This window comes from Lentinula edodes, assembly GCF_021015755.1.
Source record: "Lentinula edodes strain Le(Bin) 0899 ss11 chromosome Unknown C8R40scaffold_28, whole genome shotgun sequence".
Taxonomy (NCBI): domain Eukaryota; kingdom Fungi; phylum Basidiomycota; class Agaricomycetes; order Agaricales; family Omphalotaceae; genus Lentinula; species Lentinula edodes.
The window spans coordinates 92,486-114,126 of NW_025764334.1; the positions used below are offsets into that span (position 1 = coordinate 92,486).

General features: G+C 47.4%; 5 protein-coding genes and 1 non-coding gene across 6 annotated transcripts; 4 read left to right on the plus strand and 2 right to left on the minus strand.

Moving 5' to 3' along the window:
* The first annotated feature begins 2,917 nt into the window (after positions 1–2,917).
* Positions 2,918–3,024, plus strand: C8R40DRAFT_t172. Its single transcript has one exon. It is a non-coding gene; the product is annotated as a tRNA-Gln (tRNA).
* Positions 3,025–3,840: 816 nt separating this feature from the next.
* On the minus strand, positions 3,841–5,036 carry C8R40DRAFT_1051251 (NADH-ubiquinone oxidoreductase complex I, 21 kDa subunit-domain-containing protein; the record flags this gene model as incomplete). The annotated part of the gene is made up of 5 exons (XM_046224698.1): positions 3,841–3,949; positions 4,085–4,097; positions 4,333–4,497; positions 4,629–4,733; positions 4,892–5,036. The coding sequence occupies 5 exons, from the start codon at positions 5,034–5,036 to the stop codon at positions 3,841–3,843; spliced, it is 537 nt and encodes a 178-aa protein (XP_046083991.1).
* A 599-nt stretch (positions 5,037–5,635) lies between these two features.
* C8R40DRAFT_1238733 (uncharacterized protein) lies at positions 5,636–11,500 on the plus strand (the record flags this gene model as incomplete). The annotated part of the gene is made up of 5 exons (XM_046233471.1): positions 5,636–5,770; positions 6,027–6,335; positions 6,471–6,855; positions 6,997–8,822; positions 9,198–11,500. The coding sequence occupies 5 exons, from the start codon at positions 5,636–5,638 to the stop codon at positions 11,190–11,192; spliced, it is 4,650 nt and encodes a 1,549-aa protein (XP_046083992.1). The 3' UTR covers positions 11,193–11,500.
* Positions 11,501–12,194: 694 nt separating this feature from the next.
* C8R40DRAFT_1114778 (Pkinase-domain-containing protein) lies at positions 12,195–14,399 on the minus strand. The gene is made up of 8 exons (XM_046228528.1): positions 14,296–14,399; positions 14,188–14,237; positions 13,982–14,115; positions 13,736–13,915; positions 13,482–13,600; positions 13,181–13,367; positions 12,960–13,109; positions 12,195–12,883 (listed from the first exon to the last, which is right to left on the minus strand). Exons 1-8 carry the CDS (start codon positions 14,337–14,339, stop codon positions 12,572–12,574), a joined length of 1,176 nt encoding a protein of 391 aa, XP_046083993.1. The 5' UTR covers positions 14,340–14,399; the 3' UTR covers positions 12,195–12,571.
* A 43-nt stretch (positions 14,400–14,442) lies between these two features.
* Positions 14,443–17,560, plus strand: C8R40DRAFT_405229 (uncharacterized protein). Its single transcript, XM_046234953.1, has 10 exons — positions 14,443–15,218; positions 15,280–15,414; positions 15,465–15,644; positions 15,705–15,789; positions 15,850–16,065; positions 16,123–16,225; positions 16,281–16,439; positions 16,510–16,579; positions 16,632–17,088; positions 17,145–17,560. Exons 1-10 carry the CDS (start codon positions 14,602–14,604, stop codon positions 17,319–17,321), a joined length of 2,199 nt encoding a protein of 732 aa, XP_046083994.1. The 5' UTR covers positions 14,443–14,601; the 3' UTR covers positions 17,322–17,560.
* A 2,367-nt stretch (positions 17,561–19,927) lies between these two features.
* On the plus strand, positions 19,928–21,400 carry C8R40DRAFT_1071260 (Zinc/iron permease; the record flags this gene model as incomplete). Its single annotated transcript, XM_046226318.1, has 7 exons — positions 19,928–20,085; positions 20,185–20,215; positions 20,284–20,367; positions 20,426–20,534; positions 20,591–20,855; positions 20,904–20,974; positions 21,033–21,400. 7 exons carry the CDS (start codon positions 19,928–19,930, stop codon positions 21,398–21,400), a joined length of 1,086 nt encoding a protein of 361 aa, XP_046083995.1.
* Positions 21,401–21,641: the final 241 nt, after the last annotated feature.

Sequence of the window (21,641 nt, forward strand, 5' to 3'; positions counted from 1 at the left end):
TTCGACAGTTCTCAGGATTTATAGTAGTACCCGCTTTTCATCCACATTGATGTTTGCTGTTTCAGTGTGATAGTATGTTGTGAGGTCAGTATAATAGGTTTTGTTGCATAGCTGGTCATTAGATATTTGCTTCGTGAGTATGCAGTCATTGTCTGATACTGTTATATCTTTAAGTGGGAATGTCCCTCCCTCTCTGGTTGTTACCAGAACATATCAATAATTGTTCGATTCATTTGAGCAAGCTTTCAACTGTTAATGAAGGTTAAACTCAGTTGATAGCAAAACAACTGCATTAAGTATGTACCTGTTAATGAAGGTTGAACTATGGTATGTTAGTATATGATATTCCAATGTAGTCATTATTGAGCTCACCTCAGTTGATAGCAAAACAACTGAGGGAGTTTGGATACTCGCGATGTGTGATATACCTAGAACTGTACAGTTTATAAATCTCGGCATATACGTACTAGAGAATGGGAGGTCAAAGCAGCTGTGTATTGCTGTATGTACAGAGTTGCTCCCAATGTCAACAAGGAAGTTGATCAATAATACCAGGCAGGTTAAACATAATGTTGCAGTGGATGGTGTCATTGAGGCTCAGGCATTATTGTGTTTTGCAAGTAGAAGTTTTGTGGTTGGAACAGAAGGTGTTTGTTTATATTGAGAGGTACATAATCAGTGTGTTTTAAAGTTGTTAGTGTGTTGCATGCACATTTTCAAGTGGATATTGGAGTTAGTTGAAGTGAAATGAATCACAAAAGAATAACACACTGAACCTGTCAGCAAGATCTGAAGGCAAAGCCTGTTTAAAATAGAGATCTGAATGCACATGATTAGTGACTTTGTCAGAAATATAATGTGCAACATACTCCAGAAAATAACCTCCCACCAACTTTTGTACTCTTGACAAATGGCAATTTCCGTTGGTATGTCATAACATCTGAAGCACACATGTGAAGGACAGTGTTTGGGTCAGGGGGCACCGCAGGATAAAAGTGCTGAGATCACAATACCCATTGGAGGTTGTTTGGCAACAGCTTTAGTAACCATATTGCCATGTTGCCAATCAGCGCCATGTCTTGTGTAGTGATCTATCCTGCTATCTACATTTGATACATGGCCACTACTTTCTCCAACTGAAAGAGCCCATTTCCATGCCAAAATCTCTTCTTGAAGGTCATCAGACATTGGAATGCCATACCTATCTCTGTACCCAATAGTTAACTCTTCACCTTTTCCAACAACAATTGGCTGGCCACAGATGTCACAGTTTACACTGTACTTTCCATCCTTGAGATCAACATCATATACAATGATGCAATTTCCAGTAATAAGTTTCATATGCAAAACCTGTATGTTTGCCAGAGCAAGGGTACTGGCTGGAGAGTGCTCTTCAGCACCCAAAGCACCAAGAGCAAAGTTTTAAACTTGCTCTGGGTGCTTTGGCTGCTGGGAAGTGCTCTCAGCTGCTCTCGGAGAATTAGCCGAAAAGGCAGGCTTTGCAGATGACTTTGCTGTTGTCAGAGGGGAAGCATTTTTATATTTTTATTTCCAGAGGTTGTTGGCATTGATGATATAGAGATGATCCAGAGAGATAATATCGGGCATGGCAAGCATAGTTGAAGAAGATAATATTCTGCTGCATTGCAGCATGTACTGCCTTGTATACATAGAAGAGAGGAGATATATTTTCAACAGCTCTACATACACACTAAAGCACCTGGCTTGGGTGTTCAAGTTATTCAGAAACTACACACCGATTCTGCTTAAGTAGTCAGGAATATACTCAAGTAGCCATAACATACAGTAATTTGAAATTCATGATAGACGTACAGATTAATAGATATTATTGTGAAAGCAAATGAGACGTTCAGAGTCGGGGATTTGCCGTGCTAGCGCAGTGCTAAGGATATTATGTAGCTTGAGTTCTTTGTGGCTTTACCAAGGTTGCTTAACAAGTCACTCTTCTCTTCTTCACCAAGCTGCTCCAATTCCTCCTGGACATTCACCAGAACAAGGATCCTTATCTGCCTGAACACCACTCCACTAGACTCCACTTCCAAGCCAATAAGAACAAACAACCTAGAGTCAAAAAAATTTGAAAACCCTTGCCAAGTTAACAGAAAACCCTTGCCTTAACAAAAAAACCCTTGCCAAGTTAACAGGAAAACTTGCTCTACATAGATTGGTGTTAAGAAATTGCTGCTGAGGGTTATTTTCAGGTGGGAGTAGAAGTTGGGGGTGGGAGTAGAAGTTGGGGTTGGAGAAGGAGAAGGAGAAGGAGAAGGAGAAGGAGAAGGAGAAGGAGAAGGAGAAGGAGAAGGAGAAGGAGAAGGAGAAGGAGAAGGAGAAGGAGAAGGAGAAGGAGAAGGAGAAGGAGAAGGAGAAGGAGAAGGAGAAGGAGAAGGAGAAGGAGTTAAAGTTGGAGAAGGAGGTGGAGTGAGATTTGTGTGTGAGACTGTGTACATGTAGGTGTGTGTAAAAAGAGATGTACATGTGTATACCACACAGAGCTACACAGACCCACCCCCAGAGCCATGGAGCCATGGAGTGACAGAATGTCAGTGGTTTAAATATCAGTGGTTTGAATATTTAACATGTAACACATTCAACATTTAGTCATTTATCACCTTTTATATCACCCACTGCCCATTATTGTGCTGGAAAGACAAGTCAATTCTGAGAAGACTAAGCATTAAGGGAAGACTAAACACTAAGGTTTATATCAATAATGATGATGTCCCTTCAGGATATGGCCTGCCAGGTAGGATACACAGCCCTGATACACCCTTTGTAAACCACACACACCCCTCATACCCTTATATCACCCACATCCACACACCCACACCCATTCACCCACCCACACCCACACCTATTCATACCTCTACACCCCCCTCACCCATTGTCATATATACATGGTCTAATAGTGTAGAGGTTATCACACGGGATTTTGATTGAAATTCCACCAAGTCTTCTCTAAATTATCACCTTCCCGTAACCCAGGTTCGAGTCCTGGTTAGACCTTGTGATGCCTTCTTATGTATCTCTTTTTTCTTATGATGATGTATCTTTTTTTCTTATGTACTTTCTTTGTTATGTACTTTTTTTCTTATGTCCTTTTTTCTTATGTACTTTTTTTCTTGTGTCCTTTTTTTTAATTTTTCAATTTTTTAATTTTTCTTTTTTGGAGAGGGGGGAAGGGGGGTTTGGGTTTGGGTTGATATTGTGATTTTGTTGTTGGAGCGACCTGCCGGAGACCGACGTTCACACAGCACCGACGTTCACACAACATAGTTTGTGGTTGGGTTTGGATGGTCTGGATTTTCGAAACGTCCAAGTAAGTAACGTTTAAGTAACGTTTAAGTAACGCGTTTATTTAATTAATTATTACCCAGCGTCGTGCTTGCGGAGAAGCTCGGTGAGAGGGTTCTAGAGCGAGGTTTTAGAACGAGGAGAGGTTTTAGAAAGAGGAGAGGAGAGTATATATATATATATATATATATAGAGAGAGAGAAAAGTTTGGCTCTGCTTTCGTATTTGTAGAGTGTAGTTATACGTGCAGTGTGCAGTGTGTTATCCATTGGGCCTTCGTCACCACCGTTACTGCTACCGTTCCACTTTATACCACCACCGCTACCACCGCCAGCTTGTACTATTCCATCGTTCCATCCTTCTTCTTCATATTCTATCGATCCATTCTCAATCCGCTCCCCGTCGATTCATTCTTCCGATAACGATAACGACGACTATTCTTCTTCCCATTCTCCATTCTCCCTTCTCAACCCATTCTCAATCCATTCCTCCTCCTCTTCCTCCTCCTCTTCTTCCCCCACCATCAATCTACACCTCCGCCTCCTTCGCATCCCCAACCTCCACCTCCTTCGCCCCGACTCCGACGCCGTATTTCGACGTGTCGACGCCGTGATGGGGGTGGTTGACGAAGTTGAACCTGTGTGAGGGATGAGGAGTGGGATAAGGGAAGAATGAGGAAAGTGGGGAGGGGAGGGGAGGGGAGAAGGGAGAAGCAAGGGAGGAGGGGTTTATGAGAATCCAGTTAGAATAGTCATTGATTGATTATACGCACATCGGGAACGCAGCTAATTCATAGATCAACAACCAACCAACCAACCAACCAATTGTCAGTATCAGTTTATCTCCGACACACCACCAGAACAACACAATACGCCAAAGTAAAGCAAAGCACACGAACGACGGTAAACAGTGGACACAGTCGTAACAGCCGCAACAGCGAACCCAAAACCCCCAAAAACCCCCAAGAAAAGCCCCCCAAAAACCCCCCAAAAACAAACAAACAAAAGAAAACCCACTCACAAAACTTCAACATCGAAAAAACCGAATTCCTATGTGCCGCGCCCTGTACCCAGGGGCTCTGGTGGGATTCTCCGTAGAGGGGTTTGCCCTCCCTCGCGCGCTGGGAGAGCTCGATAAGATCCATCTGGGCTTCGCGCGCGTTTTCGGTGAAGCCGAGGAAACGCACTGTTGTTGTGTGGGGGGTGGGTGGGAGTGGGAGTGGGGGAGAGGAGAGGGGGTGGGGGAGAGGTGGGGGAGGAGGAAGGGAGAGGGGAGGTTAGACAAAACAAAACAAAACAACTCCACACATCACATACTACTAGAATTCTGATACGCCAACAAAAACCCGCCACACGCGCCTAAGAACGCCGCCACGCGCATCCCAGCCACCATTCTGCGGGTGACGATCTGGATGGCGTTGCCTAGTGCGATACGCCCGGCGGGGAGTTTTTCGCCTGGGGAGAGGGTGATGCGGTTGATTTTGAGGCCGTTGGGGTCGAGGATTTCTATGAGAGAGGATGTGGATGGAGGTATGAGAGAGGGTGGGATACTAATTCAACGTATAACATAAACCACTCACCCCAAACCAACAAAGCGCCTGGAACACCCACCGTCGTCGCGCCCCACGTCGCATAGTCGCTCGCCCGGAAATACCGCACAACGCGCGTAAAGTGCGGGTCGATGTCGATCACGGGGTATGGTGTGTTGAGGACTTTTTCGGGCATGGTTTGTTGGTGAGTTGAGTTGAGTTGCGAGTTGGGTGTTGTGAGTAGCTAGAGGCTGGGATTTGGAAGTTGTGAGTTGAGTTGAGAGCTTGCAGGAGGTATGAGAGACTCGAAGGACCTCGAGAAAGATGAAAGATGAAAGAGTAATGTGACGCTCGTCACTCGTCACCAAGTGTGACTACCTATAACCACAGATAACCACATGTAACCACCTATAATCACATGTGACCAGTCACCAGTCACCCAACCACATGGCCTTATATAATTATAATTAAGGGCCGGCGAAACCTCCCCGGCTGACGTTTTTTTTTTTTGGCGCTCCTTGTGGTGGTTCTTGTTCTTGTTCTTGTTCTTGTTCTTTTTGTGTGTATCCTCCGCATCACTCTCACACCGACTCTTCACTCACGTCGCACCTCGCACCGGGTCTTCGAGGCTTCAAGCCCTCCACCTCAATCTTCAAAACAAGGCCTCTCTCACTCCTCACTCCTCACTAGACCTCTCACACTCAACATAACACCACACCCAGGACACCAATCCAATCCAATCCAATCCAATCCTATCCTATCCAATCCCCTACCGTACCGTACCGGAACCCAACGATGAGTGGACCCGCTCGCCGGGGCAGTCGCTCCGCTGCGCGTTCGGCGGTCGCGTCGCCGTATGCGCGTGCTGTGCCCAAGACCAATAAGAGTAGTAGGAATGGAGGAGGAGGAGGTGAGAAAGGGAGTTCATCGGTGAGTGAGGGTTTCGCTTGTTACTGTTCCTGTTCTTCGTCGTTGTTCCTTCGTCCTCTTCCTCGCTCTTATTCACCTTCGTCGTTTCGTCGTTTCCTCCAACATTCCCTATCCCTCCCTCCCTCCCTCCCTCACTACCCAACAAAATAATCTCCATTTGATCTTTCGTCTATTTTTCTAACGTTCTGTTTTTTCACTCATACATCATGTTTTTCTAACGTTCGGCTTACTTTTTTCACTCATACATCAAATATAGTCCTGGTCCCTCTCCGGCATCCTCAACTACCTCAATCCGCTGCGGGGGCGGTATGCGCAGCCTCCGCAAGGCCAATCCCCCTCACAACCCTCCCAACAAGGCCAACAAGGCCAAAAATCTCAACGGCGAGGAGGAAGAGGTAGTGGACTTGGAGAAGGTGAAGATGGAGAAGGTGAAAACGAAGGAGCAGGAAGCGAAGGAGGTAGTGAAGGAGAAGATGTGGAAAGAGAAGAAGAAGTGGGTATAAAAATAGACGGAGCAGGAACGACGACGACGGCTGCGCACTCGTTGGCTGCGAGAGGGCATCAGGTGATTATCTACTTCTTATCTTATTTTATTCCTTCATTTCCATTGCTCTATTCGTCTACTCCGTCTCTCCGTCCTACCCCCCAGACCAAACTATTCACCTTTCCCTTTCCCTTCACGATCTGACCCCATTAACAGATCACCACCTCCCTCCTCACAACCCCCACCCCACCTCCAGCTGTTTCGCCGTTTTCGTTTTCTCGGGGTACACCCCCACCCCCACCCCTTCCACCACACTCTCACAACTCTGTGACATCTGTGACATCTGTGTCATCACCCAACGCCGCTCCCTTCCGCCTCACTCCCACTCCAAGGGGAGACCAACAACACCCCCCAACCTCCTCCACATCCTCATCCTCATCCTCCCAGCACCAATCCACATCCCCATCCACCCAGCACCAAACCTCAACCACCCAAGGCCTCGCGTACCTCTCCAAATACATCAACGAGCGCCCGCGGGACGAGCCGCTCACGACGTCGGAGGCGGAGGAGATGATTATGATTATTAAGGGGAGTACACCGGGTGAGTTGGGTTTTTTTGTTTTTTGGTTTGGTTTTTGGTTTTTGTGGTTTTTTGGATTGAAAGTGAACTGGAGGAGTGAGGAGGAGGGAGTGATACGAAATGATACGAAATGAATACTGACTTGTTCTTATTTGCTTGTAGTGGAAGAACACGAGACGTTTCGGTTTTCCAACAACACTACCAACAATTATCACTCAACACCGATGAGAGGAACGTCTCCTTTGTTTCGTACACCCACCACCACCACCACCACCAACACGAACACGAATACGAAAATCAACACCATCCCATTCTCCTTCTCCCCTTCGTACCACCTCCCTTCTCCTTCCCCTTCCCCTTTCCTCAACTCCAACAACTCCAACCCCTTCCTTCACCCCAACAACGCCTTCTCCCCCAACAACTCCAACTCCAACAACCCCACCCCCTCCCCAATTCCAAGCACCCCCAAACTCCTAAAACACAACCCCAACGGGATATATCGCTGGGAAGGCGGTGGGAGCGCGCGCGCTGCTAAACAGTCTTATCCCCACCCTACTACTTCTACTTCCCGCTCTTCCCGCTCTCCCTACTCTCAGAATAACTCTCAGAATAACTCCCAACCCCTCTCTCAGAATAACTCTCATAGTAACTCTCAGAGTAACTCTCAGAATACCTCCCAATCCCAACCCCCCCGTCGCTCGCGCAACCGATACCACTCTCCGGCGTTTGGACCGACACCGCGGGCGGCGAGTGCGAGTGCGAATGCGAATGGGCGGTTGGTGATACGGGAGGGTGAGGCGCGGAGTGGGATCAGTGGGATTAGGGGTGAGATGAAGGGTGGAGAGGGGAGTGGGATGAAGGGTGTTGGGAAGGGTGGGGAAGGGAAGGCTGATACGAAAAGACGCAGAGTCGGGGAGACGGCGGTGGGGTATCGACCTAGTGGGACTCTCAGTGGTGGAACTCCCAGTGGTGGAACAGGTAGTGGAACAGTGGGACGCTCCCCTGCCCCAGAACCCTCCCCCACGCGTGCAGCGGAGGCGGTGAGGATCCCGGTGTTGAGTCCTACTCCACCCGCTTCGAGGGGTGCGGGGAATGGGAAAACTACGGCTACAACAACAACAACAACGACGACTTCGACGACAAGGAACACAACTCGGAACACAACTCGGAACACATCAGTCCTCCGAACCCCGTTAAAACCCACCACCCCCGTAGTTCCTTCCCCGCTGCGTCAAGCATGGGGTCAGCCCTCGTCTCCTACTCCCAGTCCCAGTTCGAGGTCGTCCGAGGACGAACCTCATTCCCTCCTTTCCCATTCCCCCAATTCCCTTTCCCATTCCCTCTCCCTCACCAACCCCCCAAAACCCCCTAAATCCACTTCCCCCTCTAATCCCACCCTCACTCTCCCCCCCACTCCCACTCAAACCACTCAAACCACTCAAACCAAACCACCCACCCCAACCCAAACAGCAACCTACATGAGCACCCTCATCAAGGAAGTCACGCCCGTGCGGAACCTGGATGTGAGGAACCCGTATCAGGCGGCGAGTCCGGTGGGTGCTGCGGTGGGTGCGCGGAGGTCTGGGAGGTTGAGAGAGGGGTCGAGGTCCTTGAGAGATGGTGCGAGGGTGAAGGAGGGGGTGGGTGCGAGAGAGGGGTCGAGAAGGATGGGAAAGGGGAGTAGGGAAAGTAGGGGGAAGAAAGACGGAGATGGAGAAGGAGAAGAAGAAGGAAGGGATACGAATAAAGTGGAGAATGGGAATGGGATTGGGAAGGGAAACGGAATTGGAAATGGGGCTGGGAACGGGAAGGGAAACGGAAACGGGACGGTGAAAGAGAAAATCCAGGATTTCGAGAACGAGAAACAAAAACAAGACGAAAAAGAAAAAGAGAAGGAAAGAGAGAGTGTGAGGGAAAGAGAGAAAGAAAGAGATGTATCATTAGAGAAATACTCCGCACAGGCTGTTATCGAGGCTACGTTGCCTAAGGTGAGTTTTGGGTTTTGGGTTTTTGGGTTTCTTTTGGTTTTTGGTTTTTCGTTTCGGTTTTTGGTTTTTGGTTTTGGTTTTGGTTTTGAGTTTTCTTTCATCTATATATTATTCCCTTCCGTTTTATGATCTATTCCGTTTTATGTGAAACGACCTTTGTTCCCTTTCCTTCATATAAATTATCTTTCTTCCAAATCCCCTTCCCTTTCACCCCCTTCCCCCATTCCCTTCCCCCTCCCTCCATTCCCCCTTCCCTTTCCCCTTCCCTTCCCTTCCCCTTTCACCCAACTCCCTCCCTTTATCCCCTTCCCCCTACCCCATTCCCTTTATCCCCTCCCCTTCACTCATCAAAACTAACCATACATCTCTATCCAGGGCAGCAAACGCTCCAGAGCCCCCGTCAACCTCGGGATCGGGAAGGGGCTTCCTCACGGGTTGAACGGTGCGAACGGGTTGAACGGTGGGAACGGTTTGAACGGTGGGAACGGTTTGAACGGTGGGAATGGTGGGAGTAGTGGAAAGTCGATGCGGTCGCCGTCTCCGAATGCGAACCCGAAGGCGAGGGGAGAGCAGACTCCGACTCCGACTCCGACTCAGATTCAGACTCAGACTCGGACTGAGACTAAGGAAGGTGAACGAGGAGGTGAACGACAAGGAGAACGAGGAAAGGAAAGAGAAAGAGAAGACACAGAAGACGACCCCGACGAACAATCCCGCTCGAATAAGAAATCGAAAGCTTCACACCCAACACACCCAACACACCCAACACGCACTTACACTCCTGCTGTACCAAACGGACACGGACACAGCAGTAGTAGCAGTAGTAGCAATACCAATACTAAGAACCCTTCCTCCTCCCCATTCGCTGCGGTCGGTGCGTCGGTGGTGGAGGAGGTTGGGGACGAGGATGAGGACGATGAGATGAGTGGAGATGTTACCAGTAGAAATGAAGTAAAGGATAAACCATCCTCCTCTGCTTTCCCTGCCTTTTCTCCCTCTACCTCTTCCTCTTCTAACCCCCGCACCACCACCAACCCCACCACCAACCCAAGCACCAACCTCAGCATCCACGGTGGAATCACAGGACCCACCCAAAAAAACCCCACCATCCCCCGAGAACCGTCCAAGCTCCGGTTCAGCTATAAACCGGACTCGGAGGCGCACCAGCCTCCTCCGACTGTGATTCCTCCTTTGACTTCGGGAGGTTTTGAGGGTGGTTCGCAGGGTGGTTTTGAAGGAGGTTTGGGAGTTTCTGAGAGAGGTGAGGGAGTTTTTGGTGACCCTCGTGGAGGTGCGGATGCGGGTGCTGGTTCTGTGTTCGGTGCGGATTCGAGTAAGACGTCTAAGAGCACTACGAGTACGACGAGTACGGCGGTAACAGCTCCCAGTGCGTTCACGAATTTCGTTTCGAAACCAGCTCCTTCGTCTGCTCCTACTCCTTCGCCTGTATCTGCACCTGCTCCTGCACGGACATTTGTGCCTGCACCGATATCCGTTGTATCCGACCCCAAACACCTCGTGCAATCCCTCCCCGTCGCTGATCTTCCGGTGTTTTCTTTCGATGTCGATGTCGATCTTGGTGTTGGTGTTGGTGTTAATATCGACAAGACTGAGGGTGCGGGTGGGTTGTTGGCGAAGATCGAAGGGGGAAGTGGTATTAGTAGTGGTATTAGTGGAAGTACTAGTGGATTTGGTGGAAGTACTAGTGGATTTGGTGGAAGTGGAAGTGGAAGTAGTGCAAGTGCCAGTGGAAGTGGAAGTAGTGGAAGTAGGGGAAGTGGAAGTACCAAAGCGAAACAAACAGCCAACCAAATCCCTCTCTCCGACCTTCCCCACTTTGATTTCGATTCCGACCCGGTCCCGGTCGCTTCCACCTCTTCCTCTTCCTCCACCTCTTCCCTCCCCTCTTCCTCGAAACGCGATGCACCGCATCCCCAACCTCCCCCAAAATCCCAAAAATCCCTAGCCCCATCCTTCGACTGGGCCGCAGCAGGCCTCCACCCCCCGGACGCCTCCCAATGGGTGTGTCCCTCGTGTGCGGTGCAGAATAAGCCGGCTGCGGGGAGGTGTGTGGCGTGTGATGGTGCGAAGCCTGGACCCTCTGCCTTTTCTGCACAAGCACAAGCACAAACACCCCCCGCAGCACAAGCAACAGCACAAACACCTGCCCAAGCACAAGCACAAACAACAGCACCCCCCGCAGCAAAAGCACCCCCCGCACCCGCACCAGCGCCAGCGCCAGTGCAAAGCTTCAACTGGGAAGCAGTAGGGATGAAGAAACCGGAAGGCAAATGGGAGTGTCCGGCGTGTATGTGTATGAATGGGATGGAGGTGGGGAGGTGTCCGGCGTGTGATGGTGCGAAGCCTTAGTAGTGGGTGGTGTGGATGGGTGAGGGAGTGAAGCCTTAGTAGTGGGTGGTGTGGATGGGGGAGGGTGGGACGCCTTAGTGAATGGGTAGTACCAGACAGTTGATAGTTCATAGCTGATAGTTCTTTTTTTCCTTTTTTTCAACCAACCAATCGAATAATCGAATACGATAAGCCTGTGTTTGTTTTTTTTTCTTTTTTTTCTTCTGTTTTCTGTTTTTCTTTTTTTCTGTCTTCCTTCTTCCTTCTGTTTTTTGTCTTCCTTCCTCCTTCTGTTTTTTGTCTTCCTTCCTCCTTCTGGCTTGTGTCTTGTGTTGCTGTTCTGGTTTCCTTTCTCCTGTTTCCTTTACATCCTCCGCATCCTTCACATCCTCCGCATCCTTCACATCCTCCGCATCCTTTACATCATCCGCATTCCTTACATCAAAGTCCCAAGGATCGTTTTTTTCTTTTCTTTAATCAATCAATCAATTCTCCAATTCAAACTCAATCTCCAAGTTACTCGATCCAAAATCCAAATCATTGAAGTTCATACGTTCATACGTTCGTACGTTTTGCATTTGCAATTGCGTTTGTAGTATGTACTGCATAGCATCTAGCGTCTAGCCCAAACAACTGCCTAGCGTTTATCATTCTCCAGTTCAAACTCAATTTCCAACTCCAAGTTATTCGATCCAAAATCCAAATCATTGAAGTTCATACGTTCATACGTTCGTACGTTTTGCATTTGCATTTGCAATTGCATTTGTAGTATAAGGTACTGCATAGCGTCTAGCGTTTAGCCCAAACAACCGCGTAACGTATATCACTCAGCCCAAACACCTCCAGATCCTCCCATGCATAAGTGTTACACAGTATATACCAAGACCTTGCAAGTACAGTCAGGAAGACAGGAGAACAATTACTGTACCTATAACCACACGATGTCGATGCCGAAGAAAATTTATGTAAGTTTGAATTTCGTGCCCCAACAGGGAAGGAGGGGGAGAGGAGGGAGGGGGGAAGGAGAGAAGGAGGGAAGGAGGGAAGGAGGGAAGGAGGGAATTTCGGGTTGAAGGTTCAAGGTTGAAGGTTTCTGAGGTTTCAAGGGTTTCAAGGTTTCAAGCTTGATTTATATTGCATGTCGCATATTGCGTATTGCATGCAAGTAGCACGAACTATGATGTACACATATGTACATGAACAAAGAGCCGAAGACGCGACAATTCCAAAGCCCATAAACACAATTCATGATCCCTTCCATTATGAGTATCATTTTAAAAAATCTCCCCTACCACTCCCAGGGCTTCCCAGGGCCCACGAACCCCCCAAACCCTCCCAGTGCCCTCGAACCACGGACTACGGACTCTCAAACCACAAACCACAGACTCTCAAACCACAAACTACGGACTCTTCACATACCTCTCCTTCGTAAAATCCAACTTCCGCGCAATCGACCTCGTCCGCGCACTCATATCCCCGTCTGCCCCCTCCATCGGTGAGGTTATCTTGCGTTTCAGCCTCCCTTTGTTCGTGTTGTTGGGTGCACCTGATTTGACGCCTGCACCAGAGGTACCACCGGAACCCGTCATATCCACATCAACATTGCCATCGACCTCGCCTAAAGGCCGCGGCGCCATCTGTGTCGTGCATTTCGGTAATTTCAAAGGATGGGTAGGGTGGGGGATGGCGTAGAAGTAGGGGTGTTGGAGAGCCTTGGTGTAGGAAATGAGGGAAATGTGTGAGAACCAGGAAAAATATAGGAACGAATCAAAGAAATTCTCAACCCACCTCTGCAGCAGAAACCCGCTTCCGGGGTTCATACAACAAACATTTGCTTAACAAATTCAAAGTATCCGTTGACGCGGCCGTGAACAGATCTCGTAGAGGTGTTTTGGGGAATTGCCCCACCGGGACGTAGTCTGGTAGTTTCGTATGACCCTGTTAAGGTAAGGAATTTTTCATTAGCACAACCAGGGAGGGAACCACAAAGAAAATCAAAATCAAATTACCGGCCACTCCTGCTCAGTCGGTGTCCCCAACGCCCGAAATATCGTCTTCAGCTGATCCATATCGCTTTCTCCCGCGAGATAAGGCGTGCGCAACATGAGTTCCGCGAATATACAACCAACCGACCATATATCGACGGCGGAGCTGTAGTATCGTGCTCCGAATAACAGTTCTGGGGGGCGGTACCATCTGGGAGAGAGGAAAGGAAAGGGAGAAAAGGAAAGGAAAACGGTTATTATTATTATTAGTACACAATTAGTGAATAAAGTAATCCCCAAATGAGATTGCGAGAGGTGCGCTTACCGAGTGATTACTTGACAAGTCATTTTGAAACCTGGGTCGGCGAAATCGCGGGCGAGACCGAAATCTGCGATTTTGAGGTGGCCGTCGGAGGCGATGAGGAGGTTGTTTGGTTTGAGATCCTTGAGTGCGGGGTAAGGAGTGAGTGAGGAGGTTCCGTTTTCGGTTGAATGATGATGATGATGAGGAGGAGGAGGGGGGAAGGAAGGAAGGAAGAAGGGAGGAAGGAAGGAGGAAGGAAGGGATATAAAACACACCCTATGCAGGATGAAATTCCGGTGGCAGAATTCCAGTCCCCTGAAAGTCATCGCCATCCAACTCTTAATATCCGCAGGAAGAAACACAAGTGAGCGGTCTTTGATTATCATTTCTAAATCCGAATCAAGGAATTCCAAGACGAGATTGAGGTTTGTTTTATTTGAGAAGACGTCCAATAGCTGAATATAAGTTTAGGATATTAGTTATTATACCGGGTATTCAAAAAGAGCACTACCAGAACGCACCTCAATAACATTCCGATGTTTCAGTTCACGTAGATACTTGACTTCACGGATCGCAGACATATCCAGCCCATCCTTAAACTGCCCGACCTTGATCTTCTTGATAGCCACTCTCCGACCAGTAGAGAATTCTCTTCCTATTAAGTACATCATGCCTTGTCAATCCCAAAATTCCGTGTTTCTCTAAACAATAACCAGTGCTCCCTCACCTCGGTATACCACTGCATAAGCTCCTTCTCCAACCTTTTGCTCCTTCGCCCTACAAGGTGACCTCCAGCATCAGGAGAAGGTCATAGAGAATACAGGTGCAAGCTCGCCAGCGTTTTTGTCTGTCCAAGTTCTCTCTTTCTACGGCGTCCATATGCAGTTCATAAGGGGAGGAGTTCGAATGTGAGGGATTTTTGAATTGAGGCTACCCGATAATATATTGAACACGTGCCGCGCGTGGTGGACAATAAGCGCCAGACGGTCTGATCCCCCCCATCTGCATCAGCGCTTCAGCAGTCCAACTGACTCCAATAGACTAAAGTTCTCCACTGGTTATCTGCTGATTACGCTCCCGCTTCAACGGTACCGCTTGAGTATTTAAATGGCTGTTCTTCCCTCTCTCTCTCTCCTACTCCATGTCCTCCAGCGAAGATCCCGGATCCTCTTCTCCAATCCATACTGTTCATATCCGCCAAAAGCATCAAGTCCAGCTTCGTCTGATTCCCAAATGGCTGTATATCCTCACCACCCGCGTAGTGTTTCTCGTCGGATTGTCAGTCATTGCACGTAGCCTTTCGCAGATGCTCACACATGTGAAACTGGAGACCAAGTCGTTGATGTGGAACCGCAACCAAGCGCTGTATCAAAATCAGAGCCTAGAGGCAATCATAGATCGGAGTCAGGTCGTTCAGCCGCTCATAAGGGAGAATCAGCTCTTCGATATTGGCGTGACGATTTGGGCTCGGGCATCTAAGGAGGAAGAAACGGAGTGGAAGGAACGCTTAGGGAAGGACGCGTTGAAAAGGCATACTACGCACCCATTCCCCACTGGCGGAGGTCCTTTTGAGTTAGTCAGGCTCGGCTATTCCAATGATTGGGACATTCTATTCTCTAAATCCGAGTTCCGGAAACAACTATGGCCTTTTGATAATGGGCTCTTCAAGATCATTCACTCTGATGTTGCTTTTCGACAACTCCGTATCTCGGATGTCAAACATTCTACAATCAATTTCTCTGTTCCTTCAGAATATTTGTGAGTTTGTATGCTCGAAGGATAGGTACCCTTCCAAAGTTTACTTTATAATTTTATGTAGTCGAGATTGGGAGGAGGGGGAAGGGTTGCAAGCTGCTTTTACGATCCTACCGACAAACCCTTCTCCTTTGAATCACGTTCGATCCTTCTCAAGCTGGATCCATGCAGACGGTATAACTCCTAAGCGTGCATGGCCGTAAGTTTGTCAGGATCTGGCACCCCTTTGGGTCTTAATTCCCTTCACAGTTTCCCGATGGGTTCACTAACGACCTCGAACAAAACCATCACAGATGAAGCCACCGATCTCTTATCATTCGTTATGCCGTTAATTCGATTGTTTGAGACACCTAATCCTTGTCTTAACGCGAGTGAATCCTCTGCAACATCCCTATCACCCTTTTCTGCAATTCCGTATGTCACTTCTCGGTATGTACACATTTTTTAGTGCCAACAATTCTTCGTTATCGACTGACATCCGAAATTTAGCACACATATACGTATACTCAAAGAGTTCGAGATTATGAATTTTGCCTTGTTCAATGAATCCCATGACGCTCTCAAGGCCCAAGAGGTATGAGTATGCTGTGTGTCCGAGTCTTTGACTGATTCCCCTGTTGAACGTCCATTGAAGTGCGGGAAATTCGAGGAGCCACCCAAGCCGGGCTTGCGTTTCTTCCAAGGAGACCCTGGGTCTATGTGGGTCACAACCTGCCGTCGCGATTATTATAATACCGGAATACTCGAGACTTTATTCGAACTTGGAGTTCCTCTCGACAATGGCCTAAATCGTACTGAGTGGGCTTATGCGCCTTATATGGAGGCCAGTCAATATGGTCTCGGTCCTAAAGTGCGATTATATACAAGTCTTAAAGCTATTGAATCTGATAGCATTGCATTATACCAGGATTTTACCCCTCTTCCAGTAGAGTTAAAATGCAACATCACTTCAAATAACAGTTCGAAATTGAATGCATGGAACACGAATGTAATCTTTGTTAATACTTCCGGTTCGTGTTCATGTCTAGTGGTGATCAGTTCCGGTTACTTATCTTTGAACGTTAGCGTTGTTGAACATGAGCTGGCACCTCACGTATTCGGGAGTTTCCGTGTTGGAAAGAACGATAGCAGATTCGTTACATTCATTTACTATTCCTGAAAACGGGCCTAGTGCGGAAAGTGATTATGAACGAGTAAAGACTCAAGACTGGATTGAGCAGCGAAGTATGTGCTATTTATTATACTTGATATATCACACGGATGCTCAGCCATTTCATACATTCTATCCAATCAGACAGTCTCTTCGGTGTACATAGAGAAAGCAGCTCGTATCCGGGTCGACGACTGGTTCTCACAGCCTTATCGTAAGTTTCCTAAAGGCGCCCTCACCGTTATAATAGTGACCCTAGTAATTAGCATGACGTTCTCAATTATAGCTGGTGCATTCGATGCACTGTACTGGTACACCCGAAGCGGTACAACTTTTATCTCTCAACCAGGAACGGTTCTACTTGCCTTGGCCAATGTTGTCGATTGTGAATTCATCATTCATGGACAAGCCGCCTGGTCAGAATACCGGCAGCTACTCCCGAGCGATAATTGGCACTGGAAACCCTATCAAGGAAATCAAAGGTCTCAGCGCTTGCGCTCGCTGCTCAGGATTTCGCGATTTATCTTCGTCGTATTTCTTCCACTGCAAACTATATGGATGCTAATGACGGTAGCGAGAATCGAGTTGATATGGCCTTCGGGATCGGAAGAGACATTTTTGAGAAGGACTCTTCCTACTATACGAAGGATGCATCCTAATCATCGCGAGCGGGCTACTGAACGGCTAGAAAGGAGTCTTGTACAGGGGAAATACCGTGTAGCGGTGAGTTGGAGTAAATCCATTTTTTGTTAATGCTCATAAATCCGTTCTTTTCGAAGATCGTTCTAGGACTTTTTTTGACATATCATTTCATGCTTCCTCATGTTCCTCAAATTCTCGATCCGTTACATCCAGAACCCGATTCTTCCATCCTTGAAGCAAGAATGCTTTACAAGGACATGGTCATGAAGCAGAGCATCGTCGATCCACTTTTCATCTCTGGCAGTCTTTTCTAACTTCTTTCAAATAACTCTTCAGGATTTTTCGCCGGGACGTACAGGATAGCAGCTATCTTCAAAATGGTGTCGGTGGCACTCGATATACTGCAACTTGTGCCGTGGATTGTTGGGCTACCTGAATCACGAGGGGGCGCGGACGCAGCGTTTGTCATTTATGCTATGTTCGTTATGGTAAAAGGGTGGCAAGCTTCAACACTTCCTAAGGCGATGATAGATGACAGTGATCAGGATGAAGATTGAAGTACGTAGACTATGGAAAATAATAGTCTCAAAGGACGGCATTTTTCGGATGTCAGGTATGATATTTCGCTTGCTTTGTTGATTTAATGTTGAGGTAGCTAAGGCCCCGTTTCAATGGTTCTAGACATCAGTATTCACGTAGTACTTAAATGTCATTGTTGTGAGATGGCAGACTAGGAAGGACCCAAAGAAGGATTTGAGCGTGTATACCACCACCCGATCGTGGCATAATGAGCTACTCCAACCTTGTAAGGTCATTCGGGCTGAAAACAAGAACAGTTGCAACTCACGCCGTTGAAATCATTCATATTTGTTCTCAAGTGATCTCCAACAACTTAATCATCATCTACGAAGAGGTAGTACGAAGCGATATCGATGGATCTGTTATCCTTTCTCAAGGCTATGTCATTAATAAAACCAGTTTCACGCTCCTCATCCTCAAGCTCACTTCAACTCCAACGCGAGTGACTCCTTTGCTTTATTTTCTATCGTCTTTACTCAAGTCCAGGTGACAGGAGGTACGAGCCAATTGTATGTCACGGAGTCTGAGTTTCATCTTGAACCCTTCAAGGTGCCGTCCGAGACAGTGGTACATACTTTCCTTTCTTACCGGCAGACAAACCTGCCAAATTCATGTAGTTCACCTCTTGCTATCGCGATTGCCTCAGCACATGAATACTCAAAATCTCAATTGAGCCTGGGCTTCCCCTTGACAATGGCAATCGACTGCTAAATGGGCTTATGCGTGCCTTAGTACTAGGATTTTAGCCAGCACAAATTGAGCTAATCTCCAAAACTAGTACTTCAAATAAGAGACCCCGCCAAGCGCATTTCGACAGGGTTATGATTTTTCAATGGTTCAAGTTAGCATTTTTTATCTTGTTGGATGCAGCTTCTCGTCTTCCACCGTTCGTGTTGTTCAGGAGTACCCGAGTCTGCGCTATGGTGTCGCTCCCTGCACTCGTGTAGTGTTAGGAAGAACGACAGTGTTTCATCTATCGACTCTTCCCGCCATTGGGCATCATGGTGCCAAAATCGCGAAGTATGTCCGCTTCATCTTCAGTCAAATCAGGCAGCCTTTCCTAGTCAATGTGCATAGAAAAAAACGGTCTATAATACCGAGGATACTACGACTGAATTTTACACTCCTGTCCTAAGTTTTTTTCAACATTGCTTCCACCACTGTCTATAACAATTAGCACTATACACTCAGTCATAGGTGGTATATCTAGTGAATTTGACAGGTACCTCTGAAGTAGTACTAATACCTCTCTACCATGACGGTTACAAAACGATCCCGCCCGTCTATGTCAATCTAACTACTAATTGTGAGTTCTAGTCAAGCTTTCTAGTCTATTTGAATGATATCTATCCATTAGGATTTTTTACAGGGCCAGGGCAGTAGCCTACATCTTCAAAATGATATCCGAGGTGGCAGTCGACCACGTACTGCAGTTTGGGCCCGTGGATTGTTGGACTATCTGAATCCAGAAGAGGCATGAACACGGTGGTTATAAATTATGCAGTGTTGCGGTAGAAGGATACATCTTCTGTGATAGATGACAGCGATGAGAATACAGCGATGAGAAAAAGACTTAAGAATGGACGTAGGAAGCAATCTGGCCTATAGGCTATCAGGGTCTACTGTATGACTGGAGCTTAAATGAAGGAGTTAGAACGTTACCCCTATCTTCTATGTGTAAATTTAAGGTACTATGCAGATTTCATTTTCTTCCTTTCAATAGCTTTGCCGGTGTTCTTCCCGTGAAAAGAGCCAGAAAGAGCCCCGTCTTTTTTCGGTTGCCAAATGTACTAGTGACATGGGTCGACTGCTGTACATAACCCCTTAGGATTGAAAAGTCGGGATCCTGAAGAAGAGAGCCTCGTCTCTTTTTGCCGCCTGTACTTGTTGACATGAGTTAGTTATCATTGAAAAAACGGATCTTTAAATGAGCACGAACCCTTGTTTCTGTATCTGTGTACCTATGCACATCTAGCAATCAAACCTTCATACCGCAATCGTACAGCAATCAAACCTTGCAAACCCGCCGCATCATATCGTGAGGGTACTCAATGCGCTTCGACAACATGCTGAAATCTAACTAGCCAATGAAATCGTGCATAGATGTAAAATGAGGACCTCACCAGTCATCATTGTTTGTTTTTGGAACTGGGAGAACACCCGGACATGGGGCAGTATGCGGCATAAGGTATCTACATATAAAACACTTGACAACTGTCAAACAGAGAAGTTGTCGGTTTTGCTCCGTCTCTTGAGTTCTGCGAGTTCTACTGTTTCCCCCCCCTCCGCAGCTCCGACTTCTGGTACCTTCAACAACAAACACCTTACGACTTACGCTATCATGACCGTCCGTACTGCCTCCCTCGCCATTCGAGACGACACAGATGATTGTGGCTCTGGCGGCGGCGCTGATACTTTTTTTGGACTGAGGATCGCATCGATCTTCATCATCCTCGTCGGTTCCATGTTTGGATCTCTGTTTCCGGTAATTGCGATGAGGTATTCGAAATATGTGAAGGTTCCGAATGGAATATTCGAGTAGGATTCATGTTTCTTCTTCCATGACATATGGATGCTCATGATCATCGTCTTGTGTAGGTTTGCTAAATGGTTTGGGTCCGGTGTCATCGTATGTATCGATTCTCGTAAGAGGTGATTTAGGAACTGATGATCTATTCAAAAATTCCACATACATAGATTGCGACAGCTTTCATCCATCTTCTCTCACCCGCCATCGACGAGTTGAGTAGTCCTTGCCTTTCTGATGCATGGCAAGGATATGTTAGTACACTTTCAATTCGCCAAAGACATTGAACTGACAAATATTTGAATCATATAGCCATACGCTCTCGCTTTGTGTCTGCTCAGCATTTTCGGCATCTTCATTGTGGAGCTCATCGCTTTTCGGTGGGGAACCGCGAAGTTGGAAAAACTTGGGTTTGTCTACGGTACGGCAGTTCCTCGATATGAATGATAGGAAGAAAAATTCTGACTGATCCTATAGATGCTCATGGGCATGAAGCTGGCGCCCATGCTGCCCCCGGTCCCGAGACACTTGCTCAAGACAATATCGAAGGCGAAAAAGATGTTCGAGACCTGAGTCGTGTCATGGAAGAGGCTCGTGCTGGGTCTCGATCTTCTCGCTCTTTGAATCGAGAGGATGAGTCTGATTTAAAGGAAACCAGTCGGGGCAATGATGCAGTCCTGGACTCTCCTTTGACGCAAATCCTGGGTGTGGCTATTTTGGAATTTGGTGTTGTTCTTCATAGGTGAGGATCCTAATATATGAAGGAGTTTCGATGTCTGAGTTCTTTTAGTGTCCTCGTGGGACTGACTTTGGCTGTCGATCCAGACTTCAAGGTCCTCTTTGTGGTTTTGGTTTTCCATCGTAAGCAACGATCTTACTCTTTTTTATACACGCAAGTCTTGATTCTTGTATCCGTTAGAAACATTTGAAGGCCTCGGAGTTGGATCACGTCTGGCCTACATGCAAAAACATCTTCCTCAGGCGTATCGAAATGTATCCGTCTATGGTGCCTTGTTGTACGGAATAACCACGCCCGTTGGAATTGCTGCCGGGCTGGGCGTACGCACGACATACAACCCTGATAGCACAACGGCTTCGATAGTCAGTGGAGTGATGGACTCGCTGAGCGCGGGAATCTTGATCTACACAGGAATGGTTGAGTTGCTTGCACACGAGTTCCTGTTCAGTGACGAGATGCGAAAAAGCTCAAATACAAGGCTGGCGCGGTGTGTATGTACGATGCTCTTGGGTTGTGGGTTAATGGCACTTCTTGGTAAATGGGCTTAGGCACATGCCACGTAACTGCTGATTAGCAGAACGCCCAACGTAGCCTGTTATAGCCCGGTGTACCTCTTGACTTTTGACGAGAATCCGCTGTACTTAGTATTGTCAAGTATTCTAGTAATAATATGATTCTTTCTTACTCGTGCTCCCAAATGTATGCAACACTGTTAGCCAGCAGTATAGCCCAGGTTCTGCCGTTTTCATGTGAGATAGAATGGTGAGGAATGTTGCGAGTCGCCGAAGT